Source organism: Octopus sinensis, linkage group LG1 (assembly GCF_006345805.1).
Source record: "Octopus sinensis linkage group LG1, ASM634580v1, whole genome shotgun sequence".
In the NCBI taxonomy this organism is placed as follows: domain Eukaryota; kingdom Metazoa; phylum Mollusca; class Cephalopoda; order Octopoda; family Octopodidae; genus Octopus; species Octopus sinensis.
This window is the reverse complement of record NC_042997.1, coordinates 74,866,127-74,881,478: the sequence shown is the minus strand read 5'-3', so window position 1 is coordinate 74,881,478 and position 15,352 is coordinate 74,866,127. Positions and strand designations below refer to the sequence as shown.

Below are 15,352 nucleotides of genomic sequence, written 5' to 3'. Positions count from 1 at the left end.
GCACGCTTTTGTTCACTGTCGGAAGTTGTCCGACTTGATAAGTTACGCAGAACACGTGTTATCGCATCTGGGACGAGTACAGCTGTCGGCTGAGTCTATGATTAAGATGATACCGCCAACTGGACTCTCGAAGGAAGGTGAGGCATGTTTTCACTGCACGGTTGCAGTAGTAAAAGAATGCATGTGGAGAACAAGAATGGAAGGAGCCGCGATAGGATCCTTTGTCTCCGGCCCCGGCTTGCTCACTTACTTCAGATATCATCTGAAGAGCAAAATGGGGCTGGAAAAGAGGATCTTACCACGGGGTGTGTATGAGAAAAGATGGAAGGAAGTGGAAAAAAAGGTGGGTGTCAGAAACCCTGCTTGACCATGGAGGAAGGAGAGGAAATAAAAGCTGCGGGGCCTCATAAATTGCCGGGGTGTAAAAACTCCGGTGAGATTATAAGTTCATGTACTGTTCGTTGTTCTACTGGTCATGTAAAGGACATTTATGTTATAATGAATAATCCAAATGTAAATGAAAATTTTTAATCGAATCTCTTAAATGTTTTTTGTATGTATGTCCTGTATTTGTCCTTCTGTGTAATCGAATTTTTATAATCATAATAAAGAAATACCTCTTCTCGATTCTAAAATTCACTAAGGAGGCCGGCTGCGGAAATACCACCTCGGTATTTTATAGAAAGCTGGTAGAGGCAAAAAACGACGACGTCCTAGGAGGGGCTCTGGGGTTTGACGAAGACCAGCTTACCAACCTGTTTAAAAAAACTTTCAGGTCGGGGTATTTGGATAATTTCCAAAGATCCCTGGCCTGGCAGTGCTATAGGAATGCTTTACCTGTTCGCGAGAAGTTATCGCGGCACGGAGTTTCAGTGCCACCGACGTGTCCAAGGTGCGAGTTGGACGATGAAACCGTCCAGCACGCTTTTGTTCACTGTCGGAAGTTGTCCGACTTGATAAGTTACGCAGAACACGTGTTATCGCATCTGGGACGAGTACAGCTGTCGGCTGAGTCTATGATTAAGATGATACCGCCAACTGGACTCTCGAAGGAAGGTGAGGCATGTTTTCACTGCACGGTTGCAGTAGTAAAAGAATGCATGTGGAGAACAAGAATGGAAGGAGCCGCGATAGGATCCTTTGTCTCTGGCCCCGGCTTGCTCACTTACTTCAGATATCATCTGAAGAGCAAAATGGGGCTGGAAAAGAGGATCTTACCACGGGGTGTGTATGAGAAAAGATGGAAGGAAGTGGAAAAAAAGGTGGGTGTCAGAAACCCTGCTTGACCATGGAGGAAGGAGAGGAAATAAAAGCTGCGGGGCCTCATAAATTGCCGGGGTGTAAAAACTCCGGTGAGATTATAAGTTCATGTACTGTTCGTTGTTCTACTGGTCATGTAAAGGACATTTATGTTATAATGAATAATCCAAATGTAAATGAAAATTTTTAATCGAATCTCTTAAATGTTTTTTGTATGTATGTCCTGTATTTGTCCTTCTGTGTAATCGAATTTTTATAATCATAATAAAGAAATACCTCTTCTCGATTCTACATCTTGCTGACAAAACACTGACTTCAAAAAATGACCAGCTAAGCGAACTTAACTTTCATATTCATATTTTTTTAAGCGTTGATTCGTAACCCTAAATCCCGTTTCTCTATTATTTATTTCGCCATCTTGTATACATGGCTTCCTGTCTGTCTTAAGATCATGCATTTTAAATCCATTCCCAGAATTCACTACAAAATATTCTCTCTCTCTCTTATTTATATTATGTTTTACTCGATTCCCGAAGTTTCTAGATGTTCAGTAATTTCTGTTGCAGAAAATCCCCTACGAATTAACTTAAACCTGTTGTTCCTTCGAGGTGACCCCTCCACCCCTCCACCAGAACCGGAAGTTTCTTTTTTCTACCTTTCTTGACTCCCCCCCCCCCGCACATACTCCCAACAGCACCCCTATGTAGGGTTTATTGTGATCATATAGCGCAAAAACTGAAATGTATGCAGGTTGTAGTCTAGAGTCTCAGTATGAAATCTGGCAAATGCAAGCTTTCTTTTCAGGTACATGACACTGCTGTCCCTCATCCCAGGGTCTCAGAGGCCCACACCTCCCACACCCTCAGAGTTGGCACACTCAATGTTGGCACATTGAAAGGTAGGTCTGGAGAGATTGTTGAGCTGCTTGAACGGAGGCGTGTGGATTTATGCTGCATCCAGGAAGTAAGGTGGAGAGGAGGCTCCGCTAGGCTACTCACAGGCAAGGAACACAGGTACAAGATTTTCTGGGCAGGGAACACTGACGAGGTCGGGGGCATGGGTATACTTCTTGCGGAGAAATGGGTAGATAAGGTAATCGAGGTAGTCAGAGTAAGTGATAGAGTACTTAAGATTAGATTAGTGCTTCACCATAGGTCAGCTACTATCATCTCGGCATATGCCCCTCAACCAGGGCTACCGGAAGGACAAAAAGACCAATTCTCTGACACCCTATTGCGGACTACCTCGTTGACAAATGACAGTGACCTTCTCTTCGTGACAGGTGATTTCAATGGACATGTTGGACGGCATGTCGGGGGCTTCCATGGCGTTCATGGAGGCTACGGTTTTGGCTCTCGTAATGAGGAGGGAACCAGGCTGCTGGAGTTCTGCGATGCAAATGACCTTATGGTCTGCAATACCAACTTCAGGAAACCCACCTCTCACCTAGTCACCTACCGTTCTGGCAGACACACTAGCCAGATTGACTACATCCTTACCAGAAAAAGGGAAAGAGGGCTGCTTATAAATGCCAAAACCTTTCCAGGCGAAGAATGTACTCCTCAACATAGATTAGTAGTTAGCGACTTCAGGATCAGAGCTAAATGGTTGCCCAGAAGAAGACCTGCTTGGAGGAGAAGGGTCTGGAAGCTTAAAGATCCTGCAAATGGACAGAGATTTAGAGACATACTACTCGAAGCCTTTGACGAAATAGAAGGGGATATAGCTTCACTTAATGTGGAAAGCAACTGGAGATTTCTACGGGACAATCTGCTGACAGCCACTGACCAGATCTGTGGATGGAGCAAAGTACCATCTCGACCCAGAGTAACATGGTGGTGGAACACTGTGGTTGACAGGGCTATTAGACAAAAGAGACAGGCTTGGAAGGACTGGAAGAACGGTGGTAGCAGGGAATTGTATCAGACAGCCAGAAGGGAAGCTAGGAGACAGGTTTATTTAGCCAGAGGGGAAGCGGATAAGAAAAAATTTGCCAATGTTCTGAGCCGTGAGGATGAAAGACTTGAGGTATTTCATGTTGCAAGACAGTGTGTGAGAGAGAATCGTGATGTGGTAGGAGAGAAGTGTGTTCACATGGATGATGGTTCACTTGTGCTAAATGAGGATGCAAAGAGAGAGGTTTGGAGATGCCACTATGAAAGGTTGCTGAATAAAGAAAATGAATGGGATAAAGAGAGTCTGCCGAATGTTGACCCAACAGAGGGACCAGCTATCTGAGTTGATAGTTCCGTGGTAGCTAAGGCAATTAGAAGCATGAAGACAGGGAAAGCCCCAGGCCCATCAGGAATTACTGCAGAGATGCTCAAAATATCTGGCAGTGTCGGCTATAACCTAGTCACCCGTATAGTCAACCAGGTGATACACGAAGGAGTCATACCCAATGACTGGTGCAGCAGCATACTAGTCAACTGCTACAAAGGTAAAGGTGATGCCCTAGATACAAATAATTACAGAGGTATCAAGCTGTTGGATCAAGTAATGAAGGTTACGGAGAGGGTCATAGCCCAACTAATTAGAGAGAGAGTTAGTTTAGATGAGATGCAGTTTGGGTTCGTGCCAGGGAAAAGTACCACTGATGCTATATTCCTGGTAAGGCAGCTGCAGGAGAAATACCTAGCCAAAGATAAGCCCCTGTACCTGGCTTTTGTTGACATGGAGAAAGCTTTTGATAGCGTCCCCCGATCCCTTATCTGGTGGTCAATGAGGAAACTAGGGATAGATGAATGGCTGGTGAGGACTGTGCAAGCCATGTACAGAGATGCCATAAGTAAGGTTAGGGTTGGCAACATGTACACAGAAGAATTCAAAGTAGAGGTTGGGGTCCACCAGGGTTCAGTACTCAGCCCCCTCCTATTTATCATAGTCCTCCAGGCAATTACGGAGGAATTCAAGACAGGTTGTCCCTGGGAGCTCCTCTACGCTGACGACCTTGCTCTTATTGCTGAGTCACTATCAGAGCTGGAGGAGAAGTTCCAGGTGTGGAAGGAGGGTTTAGAATCGAGGGGCCTTAGAGTCAACCTAGCTAAAACCAAAGTACTAATAAGTAGGAAGGTAGACAATCCACAAATGTCTTCAGGAAGATGGCCCTGCTTGATCTGTAGAAAAGGTGTAGGTAGAAACTATAAGATGTACCCAGTGTAAGCTATGGACAAATAAGAGGTGCAGCAATGTCAAAGGTAGGCTAACTGGGAAGATAGTTTTTGTATGTGGCAGATGCTCGGGAGTATTAACCTCCGAAAATCTGCAGAAAACAACTTCCGTCACTTTCCAGGGGGAAAAACTAGAAGTAGTTGATAGCTTCCGTTATCTAGGTGACCAAGTCAGTAGTGGGGGTGAGTGCGCTGAAAGTGTAACTGCTAGAATAAGAATAGCCTGGGAAAAGTTTAGGGAGCTCTTACCTCTGCTGGTGACTAAAGGCCTCTCGCTCAGAATAAAAGGCAGACTGTATGATGCGTGTGTACGAACAGCCATGCTACATGGCAGTGAAACATGGGCCGTGACTGCTGAGGACATGCGTAAGCTCGTGAGGAATGAAGCCAGTATGCTCCGATGGATGTGTAATGTCAGTGTACATACTCGACAGAGCGTTAGCACCTTGAGAGAAATGTTGTACCTAAGAAGCATCAGTTGTGGTGTGCAAGAGAGACGATTGCGCCGGTATGGTCATGTGGCGAGAATGGATGAAGATAGGCGTGTGAGAAAGTGCCAATCCCTAGCAGTTGAGGGAACCCGTGGAAGAGGTAGACCCAGGAAAACCTGGGACGAGGTGGTGAAGCACGACCTTCGAACTTTAGGCCTCACTGAGGAAATGACCAGCGACCGAGATCTTTGGAAATATTCTGTACGTGAGAAGACCAGGCAGGACAAGTGAGCCCAGCCCACTTATGAATGCCTTTCCTCCCTTGGACACAAAGACCTGTTGAGGCAAGCGAAGTCGATATAGAACCTCATCCGACGACAGGCACCCATGCCAACCCCCTTTGCTTGCGAAGACATGTTGGGGCAAGCGAAATCGAAATCAAAACCGAATTGAACCAGCCAGGATCCCTGGTCTGGTGGTACATAAAAAGCACTATCTGACTCGTGGCCGATGCCAGCGCTGCCTCCACTGGCTTCCGTGCCGGTGGCACGTAAAATACTCCAATCCGACCATACAACAGGCACCCATGCCAACCCCCTTTGCTTGTGAAGACATGTTGGGGCAAGCAAAATCGAAATCGAATTGAACCAGCCAGGATCCCTGGTCTGGTGGTACGTAAAAAGCACTATCCGACTCGTGGCCGATGCCAGCACCGCCTCGACTGGCTTCCGTGCCGGTGGCACATAAAATACACCAATCCGACCATGGCCGTTGCCAGCCGCGCCTGGCACCTGTGCAGGTGGCACGTAAAAAGCACCCACTACACTCACGGAGTGGTTGGCGTTAGGAAGGGCATCCAGCTGTAGAAACATTGCCAGATAAGACTGGAGCCTGGTGCAGCCTTCTGGCTTCCCAGATCCCCGGTCGAACCGTCCAACCCATGCTAGCGTGGAGAACGGACGTTAAACGATGATGATGATGATGATGATTTCACTACAAGTATAATGTTTTTAGTTATACATATATTCATTTTCCTGGCTGTGTTGTTTATGTTTTGCAGTATACATTGGATAGAATATGTGCTTGGTTTGTTGAGGAGGGCCATGAATTTTTTCGATTTAGGATATGTTCTTTTATCCTTCCTATCACATTCAACTGTGGGTGGGGCATTGTGTTATCTAGAACTTCCTTCAAATTTCTTAAATGTTTTATTGCGTTTTTGTAAGCACTTTAAAGCCTGTTCAAATCTGGTATTAAGTAATTTGTTTCTCAATATAAATATTTGGTATAATTCTTCTATACAGAAGTCACATCTACTTCCTCCTGCCCAACATGGTTTAGCTCTACTGATTATTTCCCACTCCATAGCATAGCTATGGTTCCTGTCTTTAATTGACCAGATTTGTTTATTTAGACTTGTACTATTCATATTTTTCTGTCCCTGTAAGTATTTAAGCAATTAGCCAGCCTTCTCTTGAAATTAAGAGTGCTTGCCTCTATATAGAAATATGTCCTTCTCTCGGAAGTGATTTTGCATCTATAATCCTGGTTTTCCATCAAACATCTGAAGTCTAATGGGCATATTGCATCCCTAGCACAGTTACAGAGACCTTATTTCTTGTTTCTATTATTGTGTTATGGCTACTGCTAGATGTTTCTGTTGTCCTCATTTCTACCTGTCTACTATTTTTTCTAAGCCTTCTATGCATAGGCGTTTGTGTGCTGTTATTTCTAGCAGTTTGTGCTTCCTGTCTTGTGAAGGTGTTGGTATGTGTTAGGTTGTTTCCTTTTGACTGCTAGTTCTTAGATTATTACTCTGTCCTGTTCCAGTGTGTTATTTTGGTGTTAGTGCCCTGTTCCCTTCCATTATTAACTGTTTCTACCCCTTCATCGAGATTTGTATTATCAATATTTCTGTTGATAGGTTCATTTTCCTTGTCCAGTGTACTATTTTCACTGGTCCTTTAGAAGTGGGATAGTTTTCTTGCATTGTGTGCTGCTATTATCTATACTTGGTTATGGTTAGTGGAAAAGGTGAGTCGGACATTGTGTGTATTGAATATTCTGTGATACTAGCTATACTTAAGAAAGTGTTTCTCAATCACTGTGTAAGACTACTTCAGAATGTTGGACATTATTTGTTTCCCGAATGAAGCATTATACCACAGAGTAGTCCATTAGTTTTGGTATTTTTAAGTATTGTGTTGTTATTAATGTTAGGGCCTTTCTTATTTCTGTGGTGGCTGTCCTGGTGTGTGGAGCACTTGATATTGTATTTCCTTGTTTTGTCTATGTGTGTGCCTGGGGTGGTTTGCTTCATTTCTAATGTACAATGTCCTATGGCTTCTGCTATGATTTTAACTAGGTAGATGCGCACGATATTCACTTGTATTCGAATCTTTTTTTATTATCATCCGAGCTCGTTATTCTTTAGTTGTATCCTTTGTTTTCGTTCCTCTCTATTTTTATTGACTTCTTTATCCTCTTATGGAGGTTTACTAAGATTTCATGGTTATTTTTTTGGTTGGTTATATCTGGCCATGGGATGGTAGCATACTTAGAAATAGGTGAGAGATGACAACATCTGGAAAAGTGGACATTAAAATGATAACAAAAGTGATGACAATGTGAATTAGCACATTCAGAAAATATACAAGATATAATTGTGAATAGTCTCATGTTACAATTGAAATATACTTGGAATATTTATTTTGGATTATTCTGTAATCTTGCATGTTGATAACAGTGAAAACTTGACATAAGTTTTTTCTTGTTTTTTGAACATGAAACAATAATTCATGTTTGGTTGTGTAGAATGGCATGTTTAACATGGGCTTACTTAGTGTGGAGAGTTTTGTTGGTAAATCCCAAGACATTTCAATTGATTAAATCATTCAGATGCTATACAACAAACAACTTGTCATAATAATTGGTTATTTCACTCTTCTGTTTTCAGTTTTATTGTTTTTCTTATTGTTTTTTTATTTTCTTACTACAGGCTTAAATGAAGCTGAAGTGATCAATAATTTCTTGTCCTCGTTACGAGTGATATATGATGAAATGGCGGTAGAAAGTTGGACTGATTTAGAGAACCATTTCTATCCTCTCTTTGAAACCATCTCTACAATCTGGGCTGAATCAAAATTTTACAGCACTTCTTATCGGATGAAAGTTCTCTTAAAAGAAACATGCAACCTGATCATTAATTTGGTATGTTGCCTGTAAATTTTTAAAAACTTTTTGGATTGTAAACAATTTTTCATGTTTAGTTTTCAAAGATTGGTCTAGAATTTATTAAAGAATATATTTTGTTTAAAATTAGTTTGATACTGATACCTATCACTTTACTGATAGAAAAAAGGCAAAACATTACTTTAAAATATTTTGTCCATCTATGTAAAATGCTACCCTTAATATACAATATATTCAGTTAAATACAAAGTGTTTTTGAAAGACTTAGGAACTTCAGCTCTAATTTCATTTTCTGAAAAATACATGTTCTATTAGTGCCTTTTAATTGGGTGAATTATTAAAATTTGATTTGTCTTTCTTAACACTGTTAAAGAAAAAGTGTTTATTTTTAAAAATATTTTATTTCCTATTCTGCAAATCAATATATACATCCTACAATATTTACATTTTCTTATATGACATATACATAAGCAAATTCCAAATCAAAGTACTGTATTTATATCATAATGTACCTTTCTAACTGTACAGTTGAATTCTCTTTGATCTACAAATATTTTCAGGATTGTTTTTTCAGCTACTCCGCTGAGAGCAACATGATTTTTTCCTTGTGTAGATACTGAGTCCGATTGTATAATCTACACTTCTTCAAAATTGACTCTTACTTATCAAAATAAAAGCAGGCCCTATGTGAAATTGTGATAATTTTAGAGTGAATGATAAGTTGGTGACAAACTGTTGAAGATAAATCTGGAGAATAATTAGTACCATTCCAGCTTTAATGCTGTTAAGTTTGTTAAGAGCCATGAAATTGTCATTAGCATTGAGTACTACTGCAGTGGCACATTTACGACTGTTTAAGTTTTGGAGAAGCATTATACTGGGGCTCATATCTTGACTTTAATGATGTGAGGAAGGAGAGAACAACTTTTTCTTTTTCCACTGAGTATACACTAAGAAGAGTAAAGGCAGCAAGCTGGCAGAAATGTTAGCACGCCGGGCGAAATGCGTAGCTGTATTTCGTCTGCTGTTACGCTCTGAGTTCAAATTCCGCCAAGGTCAACTTTGCCCTTCATCCTTTCGGGGTCGATAAATTAAGTACCAGTTCACTGGGGTCGATGTAATCGACTTAATCCGTTTGTCTGTTCTTGTTTGTCCCCTCTATGTTTAGCCCCTTGTGGGTAGTAAAGAAATATATACACTAAGAAGAGTAATCAAATCTCCATGAAGCTTATTCATAATCTCAATTTAGTTGATCAACTTTGTCTGTATTTGTTAGAATAGCTCTTGAAGAGTATTGTTCATTTTTGTAGTGTGTTGCTAGATTTATATAAACAAATTGAATCATGTCTCCCTTGGAATTCAATGTTGCAAAGGGCATAATCAAATAACATCTGGAAAAGTGTGTCAAAATTAACAATATTTGAAATCCTTCCTTTGTCCATTTTATTATCTTTTTTGAAGCACTTCGTCGGTTACGACGACGAGGGTTCCGGTTGATCCGAATCAACGGAACAGCCTGCTCGTGAAATTAATGTGTAAGTGGCTGAGCACTCCACAGACACGTGTACCCTTAACGTAGTTCTCGGGGATATTCAGCGTGACACAGAGAGTGACAAGGTCGGCCCTTTGAAATATAGGTACAACAGAAACAGGAAGTAAGAGTGAGAGAAAGTTGTGGTGAAAGAGTACAGCAGGGATCACCACCATCCCCTGCCGGAGCTTCGTGGAACTTTAGGTGTTTTCGCTCAATAAACACTCACAACACCCAGTCTGGGAATCGAAACCGCGATCCTATGACCATGAGTCCGCTGCCCTAACCACTGGGCCATTGTGCCTCCACTTGTCCATTTTACATCCTATTATCGGATGTATAATATAATGAAGCAGGTGGAAAGAAAGTATATGCATGACACATTACTGTTAATATTACACAAGATTCAATGCTCTGTATCTCACTTCATGAACTACCAATTGCTCACAGTTCTTTAATTTATAACAACGAGTCAGTCCACCTTTAGTCGCTTGGGGGATGATCAAAATCCTTCCACAACATCTCCCTTTTTTAGAATCAGTCTCCCCTATCTTCCCCCTTTTTGAGAATTAAACTCTGCTCTGAGTTTTAATATCTCTTACATTTAGGCTTCAATTTCAGTGTTTCCGTTCTTTTCTGTTTTCTGGTGCTAGAATGTGTAGTTTCAAATTGTTTGGATGTTAGTAACTCAATACTTCCATAGGGATTTCAGTTCTCATGACTGTTTTTTTTTTCTGTGAATCTTTTCTAAAGCTGGTTAATATGTCTGTTGTATTTGACAGTTTTTCCTTTTACCAGCCTTCAATTTGGTTTTCTGTTCCTAGGTTAATCGGAAGCATAAATTGCTGTGCTACTCATAAACCTTCTCAGTAGTTCAGTTATTTGGTTTAAAAAATACCGCCAAAGTAACTTAAACTGTCCAAAGGACAGGTGTGTTTGCTAGTGTATTATAGATAAACTACCTGGCTCCATGCTTTCAAAAATGACGGCTAATTGTAGTATTTTATATATAGATAAGGTACAAAACCAAGTTTTTAGTTTGATAATTCATTTAATACCAAATTTTTTGTGAAAAATCTATCTGCAATTAACATCCTTGACTGCTTGTTTGCTTCAAAAAAGTTTTAAAGTTTTCCTTCTTGTACAACTTAAGGCCACATAAAGCTGGCCATGGCTAAATACAGGAGCTGGCAAGTAAATAGCAACTTTTCTGAAGTGATGTTTCCTTTCAATTTCACTCTCTGTTACTGTTATGTCCTGCATTATGACAGTGTATTTTGTCATCTTTGCGGGGACTGGCCCGAACAGAGTACCTCACTGACTAACATTACTGACTGTGTCAGTCCACTATTTATTAGTAGTAGACCACTTCTTACCTGGGGCATCCTCCACAACACCTCCCCCTTTGAGATTATTTTTTTTAACACAACATTTAAAAGTTTTTTCATCACTTTTTCTTCTAACCAAAATTATTTTTCTTATCTAGATTTATTCTTGTTCCGCACAAGATGATATCTATCTATCTAGCCATCCATCCACCCATCCACCCATCCATCCATCCATCCATCCATCCATCCATCCGACAGATGCAAGTCAAATGGGCTCCAAGTAAGTTGGTAGTTTTCTACATTTAAAATTGTTGATTGTCAAACATTTTATGTCTAAAAGGTGTACAACAGCACCCAACACATACTTTCATTAACATCCACACAAAATTTCGCCCCTTTGTGGGCAAAATTTTAAAAAATTCTCAAAGGCTCCGTGGTTCTATTTTAGCCATTTTTATTTTCAAAAATGGCTACTAGTCACCACAAGGCCAAAGCGCAAGTCAAGCATGACGGCGAAACAAAAGAGCAAGATTCCTTGCAACCAAATGCTGAACCTGACAGTTCCAACGCCACTAACACCACCACCACCACCATCAGCATCAACAACAGCAACAACTACAAAACTAGGCCTTCCACCATCACCACCACCAATGACTCCACCATCAACACCAACACCACCACCATGGCAGCTTCTGTTACTACAACTGCTTCCTCTGCTAACGATACCACTGCCAACAACAACAACAAAACCAAGGTCGCAAGGCCAATCCCTGTCACCACAACCAATGATTCCACCATCAACACTGACATCCTCCTTGACAATGCTTACAATGTTGATTTCCCCATACTGCTTTCACCACAATTTCATAAAGGAGGGGAAATGGGGGAAAACAACATGAACACAAATGTGAGCATGAACGCTAATATCGCGACCTCCACTCGAAAACTGGTAAACAACCTGACTTCACAGTTATCTACTACTACTACTATGAACGACTCTGCCACAAACATTACCTTCGACATCGCAACCAACAAGAGAAACATCACCACCAACATCAAAAGACAGACCAACACCAGCACCGAGAACAACAACCAACAAAACAAATAACAATGACGAAAAGACAAATTCTGCCCCAACAACACAAACACCACACAAACAACAACATCTTCTACTAACACACATATAGATCCAAACGTTTTGCCTTTACCCCCTTCCGATTCGTCAGACTTTTCGTCTAACAATGAAGGTTCGACAGAGTGGCAAATAGCCAACGGGGGTAAAAGAAAAAGATAAAAAAAAACAAACAAGAAAATGCAACCCAAGTAGGGAGATATCTGAACCCTGAAAGCTCCTCACACAACCAAACCAGCACCAACACCACAAAAACACACACAATGCTATCAGCGATAGACACCAAAGACTCAAAACTAATGAAGTACATCACAGCCCACACAAACATCTGTGAAGATGACTTCAAAACTAACAACCATCCATGCACTACACCACCCACACATCAAAATACTCCACATCACACAGACACAACACCACACACTCAGAGCCCTCTTTCCAAATGCAGTTGGGGGTTTCCAAAAGTATCTTTCAAAAAAAACTCTATAAAAACCTCCTCCCAGACACATCAAAGGACGAGGAAGCCAAAACTTTCGACACAGGTAAGTAACTCTCTGTACTTTCCTTTTTGTGTTTTAAAGCACACACCTCAATAGGATCATGGTCAAGATTGGTTGTGTGAATGCGCATGGGTTGGGGTCTCCTTGGAAACAAGGGTACCTCCTAAATAACATCAAGTCACACGATTTGGGAATCATAGCCATAAGTGAGACCAGACTCCACGAGCACGGGCCCTAAAGTCCATGTTCGGCAGATAGTTTAACATTTATTTTTTCCCTGTCTGCCAAGGATGGGCGGTAGTGGCACCGCGGTACTTTTTCACAAGAGCCTGGATCTCGAGGTCAAGATGATATTCGTAGACCCGGAGGGTAGACTGGTTGTCCTGGATGTCGATGGCAGCAATGGGTGTGCTTTTCGACTCGCATCAGTCTACACACCGCCTTTAACAGGTCGGCCGGATTTCTTTTGACGTCTAGAAGTATTCCTGGGAACGTCTCATCCTTTACTTTTAGTGGGGGATTGGAATGCTACCTTGGACACGCATCTAGACTATGTGGGGAGAGACAAAAACAGAAGGGGATGCAAATGCCTCAGAGACCTGCTCAGACGATTCCAACTTTCTGACAGGTACCGACTCGACTACCCAAATGCACCAACGTGGACATGGAGCAACCGCAGTGGGTCGTCGAGATTGTATCTAGATAGGATACTGTGTAGGACAGTAGACAGGGATAATTTAGGATATCCGCAATTCCACACAGTCAGCTACACAGATCACAAATTCGTAACGTGTACGCTAGACTTAGATAAGGCACATAAACAGGGTCCTGGTTACTGGAAACTAAACGCATCTTTCCCGTCCAGACAGGTTTTCAGAGACAGAATCAACACGTTAGTAAAGAGGGCTTTAACGGGAGCCATCGTCAACAACAAATGGTGGTTCGCCCTCAAGAGAGCAGTAAAAGCGGAAGCTATTAGATACAGCAAGGCACTAGCCATAGATAGAAATAGAGTAGAGGGTCAGTTAGTTAAGAAGTTAGAAGAGGCAATAAGAAGCAGCATCACACCCGGCGTTTTAGCGGTGAGGTTGGCCCTCGACCAACACTTCAACACCAAACATGAAAGGGTGTGTTGTCAGGGATAGGATGCGTGCTCTAAGGGTGGAAGGTGTTGGAGCCGCAAGAGAGGCCCGGGTGGCGGAGGCACAGCAGGGCAACAAAGCCACCATTCAGTCTCTGGTAGATGAATAAGGGCGTGAATTGCTCGAGCCCAGCAAGATGTGCGAGGCATTTCAGTGGCACTTTGCCCGACTGTACGGGACGAGTGGCGAGCGTGAACGCAGGGTGGACTTCAATGCCTATCTGCACAGCCTGTCACGACTCTCGGCAAGAGAGGCAGAGTGCTGCGAAGGTGCCATCACAGCGGTGGATGTGCAGGGCACAATGGCAGAATGCTCGAGAGACAAATCGCCGGGTTTGGATGGTCTGCCCTACAAGTTTTACAATTGTATGCCAGACTTGTTTGGAGACGTCTTGGCAGCGGTATACTGCAACTGGCAGCAAAACGGGAGCATACCCAGTTTTGTGAGTCGAGGAGCCGTAACGCTGCTGAAGAAAGATCCAAACAAGGGGTACATTATAGATAACTTTAGGCCAATCACTCTGCTCAATGCAGACCTGAAAATTTTGATGAAGGTGTTAGCCAAGAGGTTGGCGCTTGTCATCGAGAAACTGGTCGACAAGGCGCAAACGTGTCTGCTTTTGCGGACGACGTCACCATCATAGTGTCAAACCACGATCACATTGAGCTGGTCAGCAAGACACTGAAAGACTATGAAGCGGTGATAGGAGTGAAAATCAACCGGGAAAAGTCAGTGGGCTTGCGGATCGGCACTTGGAGAGGCAAGCCCATGCCGTCCACCAGCACCTCTGTCGTGGGGCGCTGGACGGACAGCCCGGTTGAGTTGCTCAGGGTCTGGTTCGGTCCGGACCTCCAAATGGAGAAGAACTGGAACGAGATAACGAGTAGTGTGGTCACTCTTGCCAGGCAATGGGCCGAGAGGAAACTGTCCCTAAAAGGTCGGGCGGAGGTGGCAAACATGTACATCGCGTCCATCATCTACTACTGCCTGACCGTCGTACCTTGTCCTGACCCTACCATCACCAAACTAGAAGGCATTCTCTTCTGCTTCTTGTGGAAAAGATGCGTCCCGATGGTCAGGCGATCCATTTGCTGTCAACACCCGTTAAAAGGAGGGCTGCGCATGCCGTGGTTGATGATGTGCAGACACGCGCTGAGACTGCGACATCTCCGGCTCTATGTAGATGACGGTGAACAGGTGTGGTCGCCATTTGTGAGGCATGCTTTCCCGCAGCTTGTCTCCATGACAGAACTACAGTCGTAGATCAAAAAGAGGCCAAGGAAGGGTGAATGGCAACTATGCCATCCCGGGTCGACCTTGAGTAACTTCAACACAACCCAAGCATTCTATAGGGGATTAGTGGAAGGAAGGTACGATGACGATCTTGGGGCAAACCTAGGCATCGACGAGGAACACCTGACTTGCCTGTTTGAGACGACTTTTGGGCCGGGACCTATGGACAACTTCCAGAGATCCGTGGCCTGGCAGTGCTACAGAGAAGCGCTACCCATTCGGGATAAGGTCTATAGGCATGGCTCGAGAAGCACAGGGCCGACCTGCCCAAGAGGTGTTCAGAGCAATGAAACCATTCTGCACGCAATCGTGCAGTGTCCAACAATCTCCAACCTGTGGGCTTATATCGCATGACTACTGTCACATGCGGGACGTG

At 42.9% G+C, this 15,352-nt stretch overlaps 1 protein-coding gene across 2 annotated transcripts in view; it reads left to right on the top strand.

Annotated features, from left to right (window-relative positions):
• The window catches only part of LOC115213643 (dynein beta chain, ciliary-like), an 884,597-nt gene that overhangs the window by 213,027 nt on the left and 656,218 nt on the right, over positions 1–15,352 (top strand). For both annotated transcript variants that reach the window (XM_036501971.1, XM_036501966.1), the window contains exon 6: positions 7,860–8,071. In XM_036501971.1, the coding sequence (XP_036357864.1) occupies positions 7,860–8,071 (212 nt within the window). The remainder of the gene's footprint in view (positions 1–7,859; positions 8,072–15,352) is intronic.